We start from the raw sequence: 16,910 nt of genomic DNA, 5'->3' as shown, positions 1-16,910 counted from the left end.
CTACTATGTCTTTGGAGTGGAATTCTTCTCCTTCTACTAAGCCCTGAATTCTTATATTGGATCTTTTCATAGTGTCATGAATATCTTGAAATTCCCACTCATACTTTTCTATAAGTTTGTCTTTCTCTTTGTTGGACTGTATTAGATCTGCCACCTGGTCTTCTAGCGTAGATATTCTGTCCTCTCCTTCATCCATTCTACTGGTGAGATTTTCTACAGAATTTTTTATTTCATTAACTGTGTTCTTCATTGCTAGTAATTCTGACTGGTTTTTCTTTATTATTTCTATTTCCTTATTTATGTCTTGTATTGCCTTGTTTATTTCATTAAATTGGTGTCCTGTGTCTTCTTTGATTCCTTTGATTTGTTCTTTGACCTCTTTGTACATATTCATAATCATTCTTTTGAAATCTTTCTCAGGCATTTCCTCTAACTCATTCTCACTGGAGATCATTTCTGATGCAGCAATACTTTTAGGTGGATTTATATTGTCTTGCTTTTTAGTGTTTCTTGTGTTATAGTGTATATATATTTGCATCTTAGATTAAGTTAGTGCTTGGATTTTCTAGGTAGCTGGGTATTCTTAGCTGTATCAATTGATTTGATGTTATATATCTTCAGGGTGGGAGCTTAAGGTGTTAGGTGTGGCTCTTAAGACTCTTAGAATATCTATAAAGATGTTCCTAGGGCTGAATTTCCCTGCTATGTGAGCATTCGAGTAGGCTGAGTAGAATAAAATGCAGGTAGATGCTAAAATTTCAGCACTCGGGAGGCAGAGGTAGGAGGATTGCCATGAGTTCAAGGCCACCTTGAGATTCCATAGTGAATTCCAGGTCAGCCTGGGCTAGAGAGAGACCCTACCTCAAAAAAACAAAAACTAAAATAAAATGAAATAACTAAACAGTGTATACATTCAATCAAAAACAGCACCGAGTATTTATGCAAGAGTAGTTATTATAAAAACCAGATCCTCTATCAACAAAGAGGTTAAGATTTCTGGTCTATTTATGTATCCTAGACCACTTATGACCAAGTGAGACCCTTCCCTGGTGCAATCCCAGTTACCTTGGATGATTTTGGTCTCAGTCAAGTAGCTGGCTGGGTATTTGGGCTGCTGTTCTGATTTCTGGAGCTGGGCACTGGCTTTTCCTGCAGGGCAAACCATGCCTGGCAACTGTGGCCCTGCCGATTGGCACCCCTGCTGCTGGAACCGCTACTGCTGCTGCTGAAGCTGCCGCTGCTGGATCTGTTGCTGCTGCTGCTGAAGCTGCCGCTGCTGGATCTGTTGCTGCTGCTGCTGAAGCTGCTGCTGGTGGTTCCACCGCTGCTGCTGCTGCTGTAGCTGCCTCTGCTGTAGCCACTGCTGCTGCCACTGAAGCTGCCGCTATTGGATCCACTGCTGCTGGGGCCGCTGTTGCCAGTGCCGGAGCCGCTGACGTTACTGCCGGACTCTGCTCCTGCTTGGGTCCCACTGTCAGCTCAAGTTGGCATGGTCGGGTCCCGGGACCACTGCTCTGTTCACTGGAGCTGGGCACAGGCAGTGGGGAAGGGGAAAGAGCCTTTGCCAACAGATTCCTTTGACTATTGAACCATATCTCTAGCCCTATGAGAACATTTATGTTGGACTGAATGCAATCTGTATCATAAGATAGCCATGAGCCAAAAGGGGTCAAGGTTGGGATAGGATAGTTTGAATGTGAAATGTCCCTCATAGCCTCATGTATTTGTGATTAAGCTCACACTCAATCCTCAGCTGAAAGAGCTTTTGGGAGGTGAAGCATTGCACCAAGAGGTGTGACACTGGAAGGCATGCCTTGAGGTTTATTAGTCCAGCCCACTGGGTGTTCAGAGTGAATTCAATCATATTTCTTCCTTCCCACTGACGTGCCAAGATGTTATACTCTGCTGTCTGTTCTTCACGCTTTCTCTGCCATAATGAAACTTCCCTTAGACAGTATAAATTAGAAGTACACCCTTCCTTCCATATGTTCCTTTTGGTCAGGTGTTTTGTCCCATCAATGAGCAGATAACTGTCACATGTCACAACTCTAACATAGGTATTAGACAAAAAAAAAAAAAAACAAATAAAGAGATACTAAAGACCATTCTTGGGATGGAGAGATGGCTTAGTGGTTAAGGTGCTTGCTTGTGAAGTCTAAGGACCTAAGTTCCATTCTACACTAACCACATAAGCCAGATGCACAAGGTGGTATGTGCATCTGGAGTTTGTTTGCAGTGGCTAGAGGACTTGGCACACCAATTCATATTCTCTCTCTCTCTAATAAATAAATTCTTTAAAAGAAGAATTTTTTAAAAGATAATTCTCAATAGGAAACAAATGTAGTATGTTGTAATATAGTATACATGAATTTTTTTAACCTTCAGATATAACTTAAATGAAAAAAAAAATAGTCACGTAGTAACAGAATACTTCCCCAAGTAGTCACATAAACATGTTTTCTAAAATAGATGAGCCTAATTTAGAATAACATTTTCTTCAGAAAAGTTTGGATCATCTTACTTACAAAATTGTCAGTCTACGAGGGCCTGGTGATATAGGTCTTTAATCCTAGGTACTCAGGAGGCTGAGGCAGGAGGATCTAGAGTTCAAGTTCTACAAAGTATAAGGATAGCCTGGGAAACTTAGAACAAGTCTCAACTTAAAATGTAAAACATAGCCTTGGAATGTAGCTCTGTAATAGAGTACTTGTCCAGTGTACTTGCCTAGTGCCTGAGGCCCAATTTTCAATCCTCAGCATGGCAGAGAGGGAGGGAGAAAAGAGAGAGAGAGGGTGGGAGAAAGGGCTGGAGAGATGACTCAGCCCTTAAAGCCACTTGCTTGCAAAGCCTGCCAACCTGGGTTCCATTCCCCAGTACCCAGTAAACCAAATACCTGCACAAAGGGGCACAATGGGTCTGGAATTCATTTGTAGTGGCAAGTTGTCCTTGGATGTCCATTTTCTCTGTCTTCTATCTCTTAAGTATTTAAAAAATAAATAAAAAGGAGGGGTTGGAGGTTGGGCTCAGTGACAGAGAAGTTTGCCTGAAAAGCTTAACAGCCTGAGTTCAATGCCCCACTACCCACATAAGGCCAGATACACAAAGTGGTACATACAACTGGAATTTGTTTGCAGTATCTGAAGGTCCTGAAGGGCCCCATTCTCTCTCTTTTCTCTCTTATCTCTCTCTACTTGCAAATATAGAAATAAAAATATATTTAAAAATATAAAAAAAGATAGCTGGAGAGATGGCTTAGTGGTTAAGATGCTTGCCTGTGAAGCAATGTAAGCCAGATGCACAAGGTGGCACATGCATCTGGAGTTCATTTGCTGTGGCTGGAAGCCCTGACACACCCATTCTCACTTAAATAAAAATTTTAAAACATTTTTAAAAAATTTAAAAACCGGGCTGGAGAGATGGCTTAGCGGTTAAGCACTTTCCTGTGAAGCCTAAGGACCCCGGTTCGAGGCTCGGTTCCCCAGGTCCCACGTTAGCCAGATGCACAAGGGGGCGCAGGCATCTGGAGTTCGTTTGCAGAGGCTGGAAGCCCTGGCGCGCCCATTCTCTCCCTCTATCTGTCTTTCTCTCTGTGTCTGTCGCTCTCAAATAAATAAATAAAAATTAAAAAAAAAATTTAAAAACCAAATTCCTGGGCATGGTGGCTCAGCCTTTAATCCCAGCATTTAGGAGGCAGAGGTCAGAGGATTGCCTTGAGTTGGAGGCCACTGAGACTACATATTGAATTCCAGGTCAACCTAGGCTAGAGTGAAACCCTACCTCAAAAATCCAAAAAAGTTAAAATAAATAAATAAAAATGCAAGCCATTAAGGAAGGAAGGAAAAGAAAATTTTCAATCTAGATCATTGGCTCATGCAAAATAAGAGCTTATCTTTTCTTCCTCCCTCCCTCCCTCCCTTCTTTCTTTCTTTATTATTTTAAAAGGCTCTCATTCTATGTCAACACATTGAGTAGCAACTTTTATCTTCTGCTCCTAGTTTCCCCTAACTGCTGGGCCCAGGTCGTGAGTTCAGTGACCCCAGAAGAGGCGTGGGCCGAGCCAGCCCTCCCCTCGCAGGCGCTTCCCCAAGCCGCGCCGCAGCCGGCCGACGCCCCGCCCCCAGGGCGCCCGCCCCGCCCCCGCGCAGCCGCGTCGCCAGGGAAACGGCCACACCTTCCTGCACGCGGGACAGGATGGCGGCCGCGGCCGGGGAGCCAGAGGATCTTCGCAGCTTCTACTTCAGGTTTTTGCCTCAGAGAACTTTTCCGTTTCTGAGCAACCGGGACATCACCAGCCGGCTCCGCCAGTGGTGAGGCCTGGGGTCACGGAGGCCCAGGGTCATCGAGGCCCGGGGTCATGGAGGGCAGGGGTCATGGAGGGCAGGGGTCAGCGAGGGAGGGAGTCAGGGAGGGCCGGGGTCAGCGAGGCCTGGGGTCACGGAGGCCCAGGGTCAACGAGGCCCGGGGTCACGGAGGCCCCGAGGTCAGCGAGGCCTGGGATCACGGAGGCCCAGGGTCAACGAGGCCCGGGGTCACGGAGGCCCCGGGGTCAGCGAGGCCTGGGGTCACGGAGGCCCGGGGTCACGGAGGTCCCGGGGTCAACGAGGCCCGGGGTCACGGAGGCCCCGGGGTCAGCGAGGCCTGGGGTCACGGAGGCCCAGGGTCAACGAGGCCCGGGGTCACGGAGGCCCCGGGGTCAGCGAGGGCCGGGGTCAGGGAGGCCCGGGGTCACGGAGGCCCAGGGGTTACGGAGGCCTGGGGTGAGGGAGGCTGGCCCAACACTGACTCAACTTCACCACTGTCTAGGTCCATGCTTGGCCGCATCCAGGCGCAGGCGTTTGGGTTCGACCTGACTTTCCAGCCCTATCGGAAGGATGATTTTGTTATGGTTGGTATTGGGGTTCCTGCGGATTTTTGACTTTTACACCCCAAGTTTATAGATGGGCATGAGCCAACTCTCCGCTCCTGGGGATGTGTTCTTGGCGTTTGGCAGTAAAAAGAGGTGCAAATGATTTTTAATTTTTTCTGAGGTAGGTTCTCACTCTAGCATAGGCTGACCTGGAACTCAGTACATAGTCCCAGGCCTTGAACTCAGAGTGATCCCCTACCTCTGCCTCTTCATGATATTTTTTGATTTGTTTTGTTTTTTTGAGATAGGGTCTTACTGAAGCCCAGGCTGACCTGTAATTCACTGTGTAGTCCCAGGGTGGCCTCAAACTCACAGCAGTCTTCCCACATCTGCCTTCCAAATTCTGGGACTGAAGGCCTAGGCCACCACACCTGGCTGCAAATGATTTTTGTTGTTGTTGTTGTTTTGTTTTTGTTTTTGTTTTTTTTTGAAGTAGGATCTCATTCTAGCCCAGGCTGACCTGGAATTCACTATGTGGTCTCAGAATGGCCTTGAACTCACAGTGATCCTCCTATGTCTGCCTCCCAAATGCTGGGATTAAGGCATGCCACCATGCCCGACTCTGCAAATGATATATATATATTTTTTCTTTTTTTTGGTTTTTCGAGGTAGGGTTTCACTCCAGCCCAGGCTGACCTGGAATTCACTGTGGAGTCTCAAGGTGGCCTAGAATTCTCGGTGATCCTCCTACCTCTGCCTCCCGAGTGCTGGGATCAAAGGCGTGTGCCACCACACCGGGCTACAAATGATATTTTTTTAAATGATTTTTTTTTTTTAGGGTTTTTGTTTTTTTTTTATCTATTTTAATTTTTATTAGCATTTTCCATGATTATAAAAAAAAAATCCCATGATAATGCCCTCCCTCCCCCGCCACACTTTCCCCTTTGAAATTCCATTCTCCATCATATGATATTTTTAATATTACTATTACTATGGTTTTCATTTAGCTCATCAACTTCCTAACTTCAGTAACCTGCCTTAGAAAATTTTCCAACTCTGAAAAACGTGCACCAGGCCTTTTGGCACTGCAGATGAATTCCAGACACTTGTCACTCTTGTGTATCTGGCTGTATGTGAGTTCTGGGGAGTTGAACTTGAATCAATAGGCTTTGTAAGCATGCACCTTTAAACTCTGAGCCATCTACCCAACCCTGAAAACAAAAATTTTTTTTAAACAATCACATCTTAAATTTCTTTTTTTCTTAATTCATGTATTTAGTTATTTGAGAGAGAGAAAGAGGCAGATAGAGAGAATGGGCTTGCCAGGGCCTCTAGCCCCTGCAAACAAACGCCAGACACATGCGCCCCCTTGTGCATCTGGTTTATATAGGCTCTGGGGAACTAAACTGGGGTCCTGAGGCTTCTCAGGCAAACACACCTTAACTGCTAAGCCATTTTCCCCAACCCGTTTTTGTTGCTGTTTTGTTTTTTTGTTTTTTTTGTTTTTTTTTGAGATAGGGTCTCTTTTCTAGCCCAGGCTGACTTGGAATTCACTATGTAGTCTCGAAGTGGCCTTGAACTCATAGCGATCCTCCTACTTCTGCCTCCTGAGTGCTGGCACTAACGGTGTACACCACCATGTCTTTTTTTTAAATTTAATTTAATTTATTTTTTTCTCAAATTTTAAAAACATTTCCATGATTATAAGAAAATATCCATGGTAATACCCTCCCTCCCCACCTTTTCCCCATTGAAATTCCATTCTCTATCATATTCCCCCATCTCAATAGGTCTCTCTTTTATTTTGATGTCATGATCTTTCCCTCTTCTTATGATGGTCTTGTGTTGGTAGTGTCAGGCACTATGAGGGCATGGATATCAAGGCCATTTTATATCTGGAGGGATCATGTTGTAAGGAGTCCTACCCTTCCTTTGGCTCTTACATTCTTTCCACCACCTCTTCCGCATTAGACCCTGAGCCTTGGAAGGTGTGATCGAGATGTTACTCGGTACTCTAGTCACTTCTTTGCAGCACCATGATACCTTCTGAGTCGTCCCAAGGTCACTTCCATCTGAAAAGAGAAGATTCTCTACTCAAAGTGAGAGTAGCATTAATATAAGGGTATGACTATTAAGAGAAGTGCTTACTGGCAGTTTGATAAGCATAGTATATACACTTATCCAGACATCAGCAGTTGTTGCACCCCTAGCGCTCATGACTACCCGTTTTAAGTTTTCAGTATCAGGGATGTATTCCCTCCCTTGGAGCGGGCCTCCAGTCCAATTGGAGGGCAGTTGGTTTCCACTATGACAGACAAACCACATCATTCATATATATATATATATAATTACCCAATTTTATCACTGGCTTTATTTAATAAACTTAAGTCCAAAATCTCTGATTGTTTCTAAAACTCATAAGCACCTTGAAAAGTGGGTTTCTGGCTCTTACCAGTTGTTCCACATGAGCAATTCCTCCTAAAGATTTCAAGCATTGCTCTAGTGGTCTTTAGCTTGAGGTGACAGTACCAGTCTGGTGTGCTTTTAAAATCCAGTCCCATTATTTCTAATCCTGGTTTACTTTTTTTTTTTTTTTTCCTCTCAAACAAAAACACTTTCAAGATTTGCAAAATTTGTTTCATTCTCTGTCATTCATGTCCTTTGAGCATTAACTTTATAGTTGTCATGAGGTACTCACAGACTGTGAAGACCTATACTCTGCTAGTCATGCAGGGTTTCAGGAAGGGTCTCCAAATTTATGAACCCCAATTTTGGGTCCTGTCCTTATTTTTTAATATTTATTTTTATTTTATTTGAGAGAGAGAATGGGCATATCACAGCCTCCAACTGCTGCACATGAACTTCAGACACAAGTGCCACCTTGTGCATCTGCCTTACCTGGGTCCTGGGAAATTGAACCTGGGTCCTTTGGCTTTGCAGGCAAGTACCTTAACCACTAAGCCATACCTCTCCAGCTCATGTCCTTATTTTTAGCAAAGAATTGAGGGGATAAAAAGCCTCAAGAAGGATAAGTTGTGAATTAATTGAGTTTCGGGAGAAATCTCAAATTTCGTTTATTTATGGGAAATTGGGATCTAGGAAGAAGGCTAGAGCAGAATTAAGCACACAGGAAGTAGGAAACACACAGTCATGCGGAAAACACGTCATAGTCCATGAGATTCATTCAAGAGAAATGGCTGAGACAGAGCCATAAACACATGGAAGATAGAACCAGGGTGCTTATGAAGGAAGATCTAGAAGGAACACACACAGCATCCACCCTGAGCTTCCTCATGGAAGGAAAAGAGGACAAATGCTAGGAACTTAAGGAAGAACAGCAGAAGGAAAAGATCAAAGCAGAGACCAAGAAATTCAGATGAGAAATGAATAGTAAAGAGTTATACCCATGGTTACCTGGAGTTTAGAGAAATTACACAGGCAGCAGGCCCAGAGTTTAGAAAAAGCACCTATGTGGTATATCTAGAGTATAAGGGAAATACACATGTGGTAGATCCAGACACCAGAGGAAAATCATACATGTAATTAAAATTAGAAGTTTTTCCAAAATATAAAGCAGAGGAAAGCAGAGAATTACCCAAACCAAGAAACAGTACTCTGCCCTCTGAGTTGAGGGGGAAGCCAGATTCACATGTATCCAAGTGGAGATCACCAGACAAGGCAAAAAGGAACAGAGGGCAAAGAGAGCTGGGAACAGCATGAACAAGTCTTTGTGGCTGATTGAAAATGTATTTTCAGCTGGGCGTAGTGGCACATGCCCTTAGTTCTAGCACTTGGGAGGCAGAGGTAAGAGGATTGCTGTGAGTTCATGGCCAGTTTGAAACTACATAGTGAATTCTAGGTCAGCCTGAGCTAGAGTGAGACCCTACCTGGAAAAATGAAAAGAAAATGGATTTTGGGGGGACTGGAGAGATGGCTCAGTACTTAAGGTGCTTACCTGCAAAACCTAATGACCCGGATTCATTTCTCCAGTGCCCACATAAAGACAGATGTGCCCACTCGCACGCTTGCTCGCTCTCTCTGCATTTTTCTTTTTAAAAATATTTTTATTTTTATTTATTTGAGAGAGAGAGGCAAGTAGAGGGAGAGAAAGAGAAAGGATGGGCATTCTAGGGTTTTCAGCCACTGCAAATGAACTCCAGACCCATGTGCCACCTTGAGCATTTGGTTTACATGGATCCTGAGGAATTGAACTGGGGTCCTTTGACTTTGCAGGCAAGTGCCTTAACTGCAAAGCCATCTCTCCAGCCAATCTCTACTTCTTACTCTCAAATAAAATAAATAAATAAATAAAATTTTATTTATTTGCAAGGAGAGAGGAAGAGATTGGGCGTACCAGAGCGTCTTGCCACTGCAAATAATCTCCAGATGAATGCATCACTTTGTGCATCTGGCTATATGGGGATACTGGGGAATCAAACCAGGATGTCAGATTTTACAAGCAAGCACCTTAGCCACTGAGCCATCTCTCTTGACCATTTTTAATTTTTCAATTTTTTTTGAGGTGAGCTTTTAGTTTTTGTTCAGACTGGCTTCAAATTCCTGGCCTTAAGTGATCCTCTCTCCCAATTAGTTGGGACTATATACTTGAAGCTAATGAATCTCCAGGCTCCTTATTGATCCAGCCTCCTTTTAAAAAAAAATTTTTTTTTTTTTTGTTTTTGTTTTTCGAGGTAGGGTCTCAATCTGGTCCAGGCTGACCTGGAATAAACTCTGTAGTCTCAGGGTGGCCTTGAACTCAAGGTGATCCTCCTACCTCTGCCTCCCAAGTGCTGGGATTAAAGGCATGCGCCACCACGCCCGGCTCTTAAAAAAATTATTTTTTAATTCACCCTCTTTATTGTAAGACAGCTGAGCCTTGCAATGTGTTTCCCTAATCATATGTTTTTGAAAAGTTTCAAAAATAGTTATTTTTGTATTCTTAGAGCTGGGGAGGTAGCTCAGCAGTTAAAGGCTCTTGTTTCTAATGCCTGATGACCCAGGTTCAATTCCCCAATATCCACGTAAAGACAGATGCATAAAGTGACATGTGTCTGGAGTTTGCTTGCAGTGACAAGAGGCCCTGGCATGCTCATTTTCATTCATTCTCTTTTTCCTTACAAATAATTTTTTTAATTGCATAACCTAGCTGGGCATAGTGACCCACACCTGCAATCCCAAAACTCATGAGACTGAAGCAGGAGAATAGTGAATTTGAGGCCATCCTTGGCTACATAGCAAGTTCAAGGACAGCCTGGACTATGAGGCCTAATCTCAAAAAAAAAAAAAAAAAGGCCAGGCATGGTGCTGCACACCTTTAATCCCAGCAATTGGGAGGCAGAGGTTGGAGGATCTCTGTGAGTTCAAGGTTACCCTGGGCTAGAAAAAGACCCTACCTTGGAAAAAATAATAATAATTATATAATCCTAAGGCCTTTCAAAACTTGGATTCTTGCTTTATCTGGCCTCTAGTCAGTTGCCTGGGCTCAAATTCCAGCTCTGCCACTTAGCTGCCCAACTTGTCACTTAGCTGCCCAAGCTCTGTTACTTTGGACAAGTTCTCTAACCTTTGACTTTCTGCAAAATGGTCTCAGTGCTTGACATGTAATAAGTTTTTGGTAAATATTGTTGAATATGAAAATAATATTAAAATATAAAGTGGGGACTGGAGAGATGGCTTAGCAGTTAAGACGTTTGCCTGCAAAGCCAAAGCACCCAGGTTCAAGTCCCCAGGACCCACATAAGCCAGCTGTACAAGGTGGCACGTGCATCTGGAATTCGTTTTCAGTGGCTGGAGGCCCTGTCACGATCATTCTCTCTTATCTTTCTATCTGCTTCTTTCTCTCTATCGGCCGCCTCCCCTCTCTCAAATAAATAAAAACAAAATATTTAAAAAGATATATAAATATAAAATGGGATTGTTTGAACATTTAAAGGAAATATATATTTAGCAAAATGCCTGGCTCATGGTGCTATTATTGTTTGTTACTATTAATTTTTATTTTTCTCCAAGGCAGGGTAACACTCTAGCTCATGCTGACCTGGACCTCACTCTGTAGCCTGTAGTCCCGGGATTAAAGTCATGTGCCCCTACAGCCAGCTTTGTTAATAGTACTTTTTATTTGGTGGTTGGTTTGGGGAGGCTTTTTTTATTTTTTTAACATTTCATTTATTTATTAAAGAGAAAAAGAGAGAGAAAAGCAGATAGAATGAGTGCACCAGGGCCGCAGCCACTGCAAACAAACTCCAGACACATGTGCCACTTGGTACATCTGGCTTATGTGGATACTATGGAATCGAACCTGGGTCCTTAGGCTTTGTAGGCAAGCACTTTAACTGCGAGGCCATCTCTTCTCCCCTTTAAAAGAAATTAGATTAGGGTCTCATTTAGGCTGGCCTTGAACTCCTGATGCTCCTGTCTCTACCTCCCAAATGCTGGGATTATAAGCATGCCCCACCAAACCACCATACTGGACTGGTGATCCTCCTGCCTGTGCCTCGGCCTCTCAAATCCTGTCTGGGATCACAGAAGTACTCCATCACACCGAGCTAAATAAATGCCTCCTATTTCTGTTCCTCTTTTTCTTCTCATTGCTTCATTGCTGGGACCTAACCCAAGGCCTTGTACTTGCCTGGCAAGTGCTTACCACTGAGCTATGACTTCAACTCCTGTCACTGATACTTTACAAAATATTTTTCTGTAGCAAGAGTAATTCCTGGGTGACATATTTAGCAGTTTTTACACATTTATCATCAATCATTACAGTAATTGGTAAATTTGATGTTTTGATTGCCAAGTTATAGCTGAGGAAACTAAATCTCAAAGTAATTTATACACGAGTGCCCAACAAGCTGTGGTGGCACTTGTGTGTAATACAGCTGAGGCAAGAAGATAATGAGCTCTGGCCCAACATAGATTACATAGCTTGTTCAAGACCAGCTGGAGATATATAGACCCTAACACACACTCACACTCCCTCCCTCCCTCTCTCTCTCTATCTCTCTCTCTGTCTCCAAACAAGAAAACAACAGCAAAAAGAGTGCCTAGCAATGAGATTTTAACTCCAAGTTACAGTGTTTCTACTGTGTGGAGTCATGTCTGAAGGATATTGTTTTGATTAGAATCCTAGATTTAAAAAAAAAACAAAAAACTTTTTTATGGGCTGGAGAGATTGCTCAATGGCTAAGGCACTTCTCTGCAAAATCAAATGATCCAGGTTCAATTATCCAGTACCCACATAAAGTCAGATGCACAATGGGGCACATGCATCTGGAGTTTGCAATTGCTGGAGGCTCTGGTGTGCCCATTCTCTCTCTCTCTCTCTTTCTCTCTCCCCTCCCTCCGCCCTCTCTCCCCTGCTTGCAAATAAATAAAAAGTGTGTTATTTAATTGCAAGCAGTGGGGAGAGAGAGAGAGAGTGAGTATGCACATGGGCAAGCTAGAGCCTCTTACCACTGCAAACAGACTCCAGATACATGTGCTACTTTGTGCATCTGACTTTACATGGACACTGGGGAATTGAGCCCAAGACAACAGGCTTTGGTAACAAGTGCCTTTAACTGCTGAGCTGTCTCCCCAGCTCCAGAATCCTGGATTTTTAATTTTCTCTTTCAACCTAAATTGTGTTCTAGAAGTTCTTTAGTGAGGTAATAAATGGATGTAAGGAGCAGCCATTTATCCAGCAAGGATCCCTTCAGTTTATAGGCCTGTACAGATGAATAGACACAAAAAAAGAGGAAATCAAGTCCAAACTTTGCATTGTGGAATGGGGAATGATACAGTGCACTAGGCACAAGGTATTTTGATGACTCACCACTAAAGGGAAACTTGCCTTTAGACCTGGAGAGATGGCTTAGAAGTTAAGGCATTTGCCTGTGAAGTCTAAGAATGCAGGTTTGATTCCCTAATACCCACGTAAGCCAGATGCACAGGGGCACATATGTCTGGAGTTCCTGTGCAGCCCATAAAGAAGTTTTTTAAAAAAATCTAGAAGGCCCTGGAGTGCCCATTCTCTCTATATCTGCCTCTTTCTCTTTCTGTCTCAAAATGGATAAGTATATAAAAATAAAAATAAGGCCAGGTATGGTAGCACACACCTATAATCCCAGCACTCAAGAGTCAGAGTAGGTGGATTACTACATAGTGAATTCCAGGTCAGTCTGGGCTAGAGAGGGAGATCATACCTCAGGGGGAAAAAAAAAAAAAAAAAAAAGTGAGCAAGCCAGGCATGGTGGCACACATCTTTAATCCTAGCACTTGGGAGGCAAAGGTAGGAAGATTGATGTGAGTTCAAGGCCACCCTGAGGATACATAGTGAATTCCAACTCAGCCTGGACTAGAGTGAAACCCTACCTCAAAAAAAAAAAACAAAAACAAAAACAGGCTGGAGGGATGGCTTAGCAGGTAAGGAGTTTGCCTGAAAAGTCAAAGGACCCAGGTTCAATTCCCCAGGACCCACGTTAGCAAGATGCACAAGGGGGCACACACATCTGGAGTTCATTTGCAATGGCCAAAGGCCCTGGCATGCCCATTTTCTTTCTCCCTCTTTCTCTGTCAAATACATAAATATTAAAAAATTTAAAAAGAGAGAGAGAGAGATAAACTTAGTTTTAGCCAAGGTAGTCAGAGAAGGATTTGCAAAAAATAAGATGGACAAGCTAAGACCTGAGTGATAAGCAGGATTGTGTCAGGGAACAAAAGGGAAGGTTACTGTTGGAGACAGATGGGATGAATTATAAAACAACTTACATGCCATGTAAAAGAATTTGGGCTTAGCAAGCAACCACTGAAAGATCTTATGAACTCTTAACATTTAAGATATGAAAGATCTAGAAATGTGACTCAATAGTAGAGTGCTAGCCTAGCAGGCCCAAAACTCCAAGTGCTGTCTTTAATACGCACACTCCATATACATGAGTTTTTACATTTGTTTATGTTTCTTATGGCATATATTATACATAATAATGGGTTTAATTGTGATATTTTCATACATGTATATAATGTATTTTGCTCATATTCACCCTGTTCAACTTTCCTTTACCCTGTTGTATTCCTCTTCTTCTCCTACCTATCTCCTTTTCCCAACTGCTCTCCCTTTTACCTTTGTTTTCGTTGGGGGTGGGGAGGGGAGAGACTCAATGCATTAGTAAGGGTTGCTTTCATGAACATGAATGAGGGCTGTTTTTACAAGTGTGGGCAACTCACCACTAGCTACATGTCTCTCTCTCTCTGCCCCGCAACCATTAACTGCCAATAGTTCCTCATGGAGAGGCGGGGCCTCATGAGTCCTCTCCATACTATATGCTAGAATATAGAATATGTAGAACATTGGATCAATCATCTTTTTAACTCAATTTTTATTAACATTTTCCATGATTATAAAAAATATCCCATGGTAATACCCTCTCTTCCCCCCCCCACTTTGCCCTTTGAAATTCCATTATTCATCATATCCCCTCCCCATCTCAATCAGTCTCTCCTTTATTTTGATATCATGATCTTTTCCTCCTCTTATGATGGTCTTGTTTAGGTAGTGTCAGGTGCTATAAGGTCATGGATATCAAGGCCATTTTATATCTTGAGGGTGCACATTGTAAGGAGTCCTACCCTTCCTTTGGCTCTTACATTCTTTCCGCCATCTCTTCCGCATTAGACCCTGAGTCTTGGAAGGTGTGATCAAGATGTTACTCAGTACTCCAGTCACTTCTTTGCAGCACTGTTTAACTTCTGAGTCATCCCAGGGTCACTGCCATCTGAAAAGAGAAGATTCTCTACCCAAAGTGAGAGTAGCGTTAATATAAGGGTATAAATATTAAGAGAAGTGCTTACTGGGAAGTTTGATAAGCATAATATATACATTTATCCAGACATCAGCAGATGTTACACCCTAGGGCTCATGACTACCCCTGTTTTAAGTTTTCAGTTTCAGGGATATATTCTCTCCCATGGAGCGGGCCTCCAGTCTAATTGGGAGGGCAGTTGGTTTCCACCATGACAGGCATGCCACTATTGCACCCGTTGGCTCATTTGGCTTGGCTGGCCAATTATAAGGCTTGCAGTGTCCACTGTTGAGTATCTTCACTGGTGGTATCTTTCTCCCATTGAACTGTATGGGAAACCAAGGGCCTCGGCAATGGCCTATAATGTTTTGGGGGCATCAAGGACCTCCCTGGCTAACAACTCACTGTAGGTATCCCATCCCTGGCACTGAAAATTTTCTAACAATGATCTATGGATCCTGAGTGTTCCATTGTCCAAAACTGGAGGATTCCATATGATATATTTGTATCCTCTTAGATTTTGTCAATCATCTTTTTTATATTTTATTTACTTATTTGAGAGAGAAAGAAAGAGGCAGATAGAGAGAGGAAGAATAGTGTGTCAGGGCCTCTAGCTACTGCAAATGAAACTTCAGACACATGCACCACCTTGTGCATCTGGCTTTACATGGGTGATGGGGAATCAAACCAGATTCCTTTGGCCTTGCTGACAAGCTCTTTAACCACTGAGCTATCTCTCTAGCCTGAATGTTGGCTCAATCTTGTGGAGGGTTTTTGGGGTGTGTGTGTGTGTGTGTATGTGTTTTGCAGGATTTTGCTAGGTAGGGTAGGCTGACCTTGAACTTGCAATCCTTCTGCCTCCTCCTCCCAAATGCTAGTGTTCTAGGCATGTGCCATGATGTTGGCTCAAGTATTTTAAAAAATATTTTTATTTATTTATTTATTTAACACAGAAAGAGGCAGATAGATAGAGTGAGAATGAGTACATCAAGGCCTCCAGCCACTGCAAATGAATTCCAGACACATGCGCCCCCTTGTGCATCTGGCTTACATGGGTCCTGGGGAATTGAGCCTCAAACCGAGGTCCTTAGGCTTCACAGGCAAGCATTTAACTGCTAAGCCATCTCTCCAGCCCTCAAGTATTTTTTTAAAATAAAGTATAATTAAGTGCTTCTAACCCCAACGTTCAAAGACTGAAGCAGGAGGATTATAAGTTGAAGGCTATTCTGAGCTACATAGTGAGACCCCTGTCCCAAAAATTAATTGAAATCAAATTCTTGACATCATTTTGGCAGAAAGATTGTTCTGAATGGAGTCTGGAAAAGGGGAAGTTAAGTTGGAAAAATTTAATTATGTTCTAACTTAAAACTGACACCTGAAACTGTCCAGAGAAGAATTAGGAAAGGCTTGAGGACAAAAGGATGCTGAGAGTAAGAAGAGAGACATGTTGGATGAATTCCAAGTTTCTGGTAGATTGACTAGAATAGGTGGTTATGCCATTAAATACACAAAAATGGAGAACAAGTGAGGAAAATAAGTTTATTTTTACTCATGTTTAACTGCAGTTTTATGTACATGTGTATGAGAGAAAAAGTATATGGGCATGCCAGGGCCTCTTACCACTACCAACTCCAGACACAAGTGCCACTTTGTACATCTGGTTTTACAAGGGTACTAGAAAATCAAACCAAGGTTCTCTGGTTTTACAAGCAACTTTAACTGCTGAGCCATCCATCAGCCCCCACAGATAGTTGAATGTAATATTTCCACCTTGGGTCTCAAGAGAGAGCTCTAGGTTCACCATAGTGTTGACATTCTCACCCTGCCATACTGGAGATAATGAAGGGAATTTCTCATATGATTAGTAGCAAGATTTTAATTTGCAGAGCTTTCCTGAAGGCCTGCACAACATATCTGTGTACACCTCATAAGCAGAAGTTGAGCAAGAAGCCACATCCCAGGTTTGCTAGGAAATTCAGATTTGACTGAGCTCATTGCTGCTTCAAATAAAGATTTCAAAAGGAAGAGAAAACTGGTATAGACTCATAAGCCCCAGTGTAACAGATAATGTAGTCAAATTTCTACTACATTAACTTAGAAATGTAGGTTGAGAGATGGCTTAGATGTTAAAGGTGCTTGTTTGCAAAGCCTGTTCTGTGTTTGAGCCCCCAATGCTACATAAAGCTAGATGCATAAAGAGGCACATATGACAGGAATACATTTGCAGGAGTAAGAGGCCCTGGCACACCCATATTCACTCTCTTTCTCTCTTAATAAAAATATTGGGC

General features: G+C 42.9%; 1 protein-coding gene across 2 annotated transcripts in view; it reads left to right on the top strand.

The window, feature by feature from the left end:
- The first annotated feature begins 4,183 nt into the window (after positions 1-4,183).
- The window catches only part of Cfap300 (cilia and flagella associated protein 300), a 65,422-nt gene continuing 52,695 nt past the window's right edge, over positions 4,184-16,910 (top strand). For both annotated transcript variants that reach the window (XM_045146161.1, XM_045146162.1), the window contains exons 1-2: positions 4,184-4,307; positions 4,804-4,885. In XM_045146161.1, coding sequence (XP_045002096.1) covers positions 4,192-4,307; positions 4,804-4,885 — 198 coding nt within the window. In that variant the 5' untranslated portion in view covers positions 4,184-4,191. The remainder of the gene's footprint in view (positions 4,308-4,803; positions 4,886-16,910) is intronic.

The sequence above is a fragment of the Jaculus jaculus genome, chromosome 3 (genome assembly GCF_020740685.1).
Source record: "Jaculus jaculus isolate mJacJac1 chromosome 3, mJacJac1.mat.Y.cur, whole genome shotgun sequence".
Taxonomy (NCBI): Eukaryota; Metazoa; Chordata; class Mammalia; order Rodentia; family Dipodidae; genus Jaculus; species Jaculus jaculus.
This window is presented reverse-complemented; position numbering and strand designations above follow the sequence as displayed.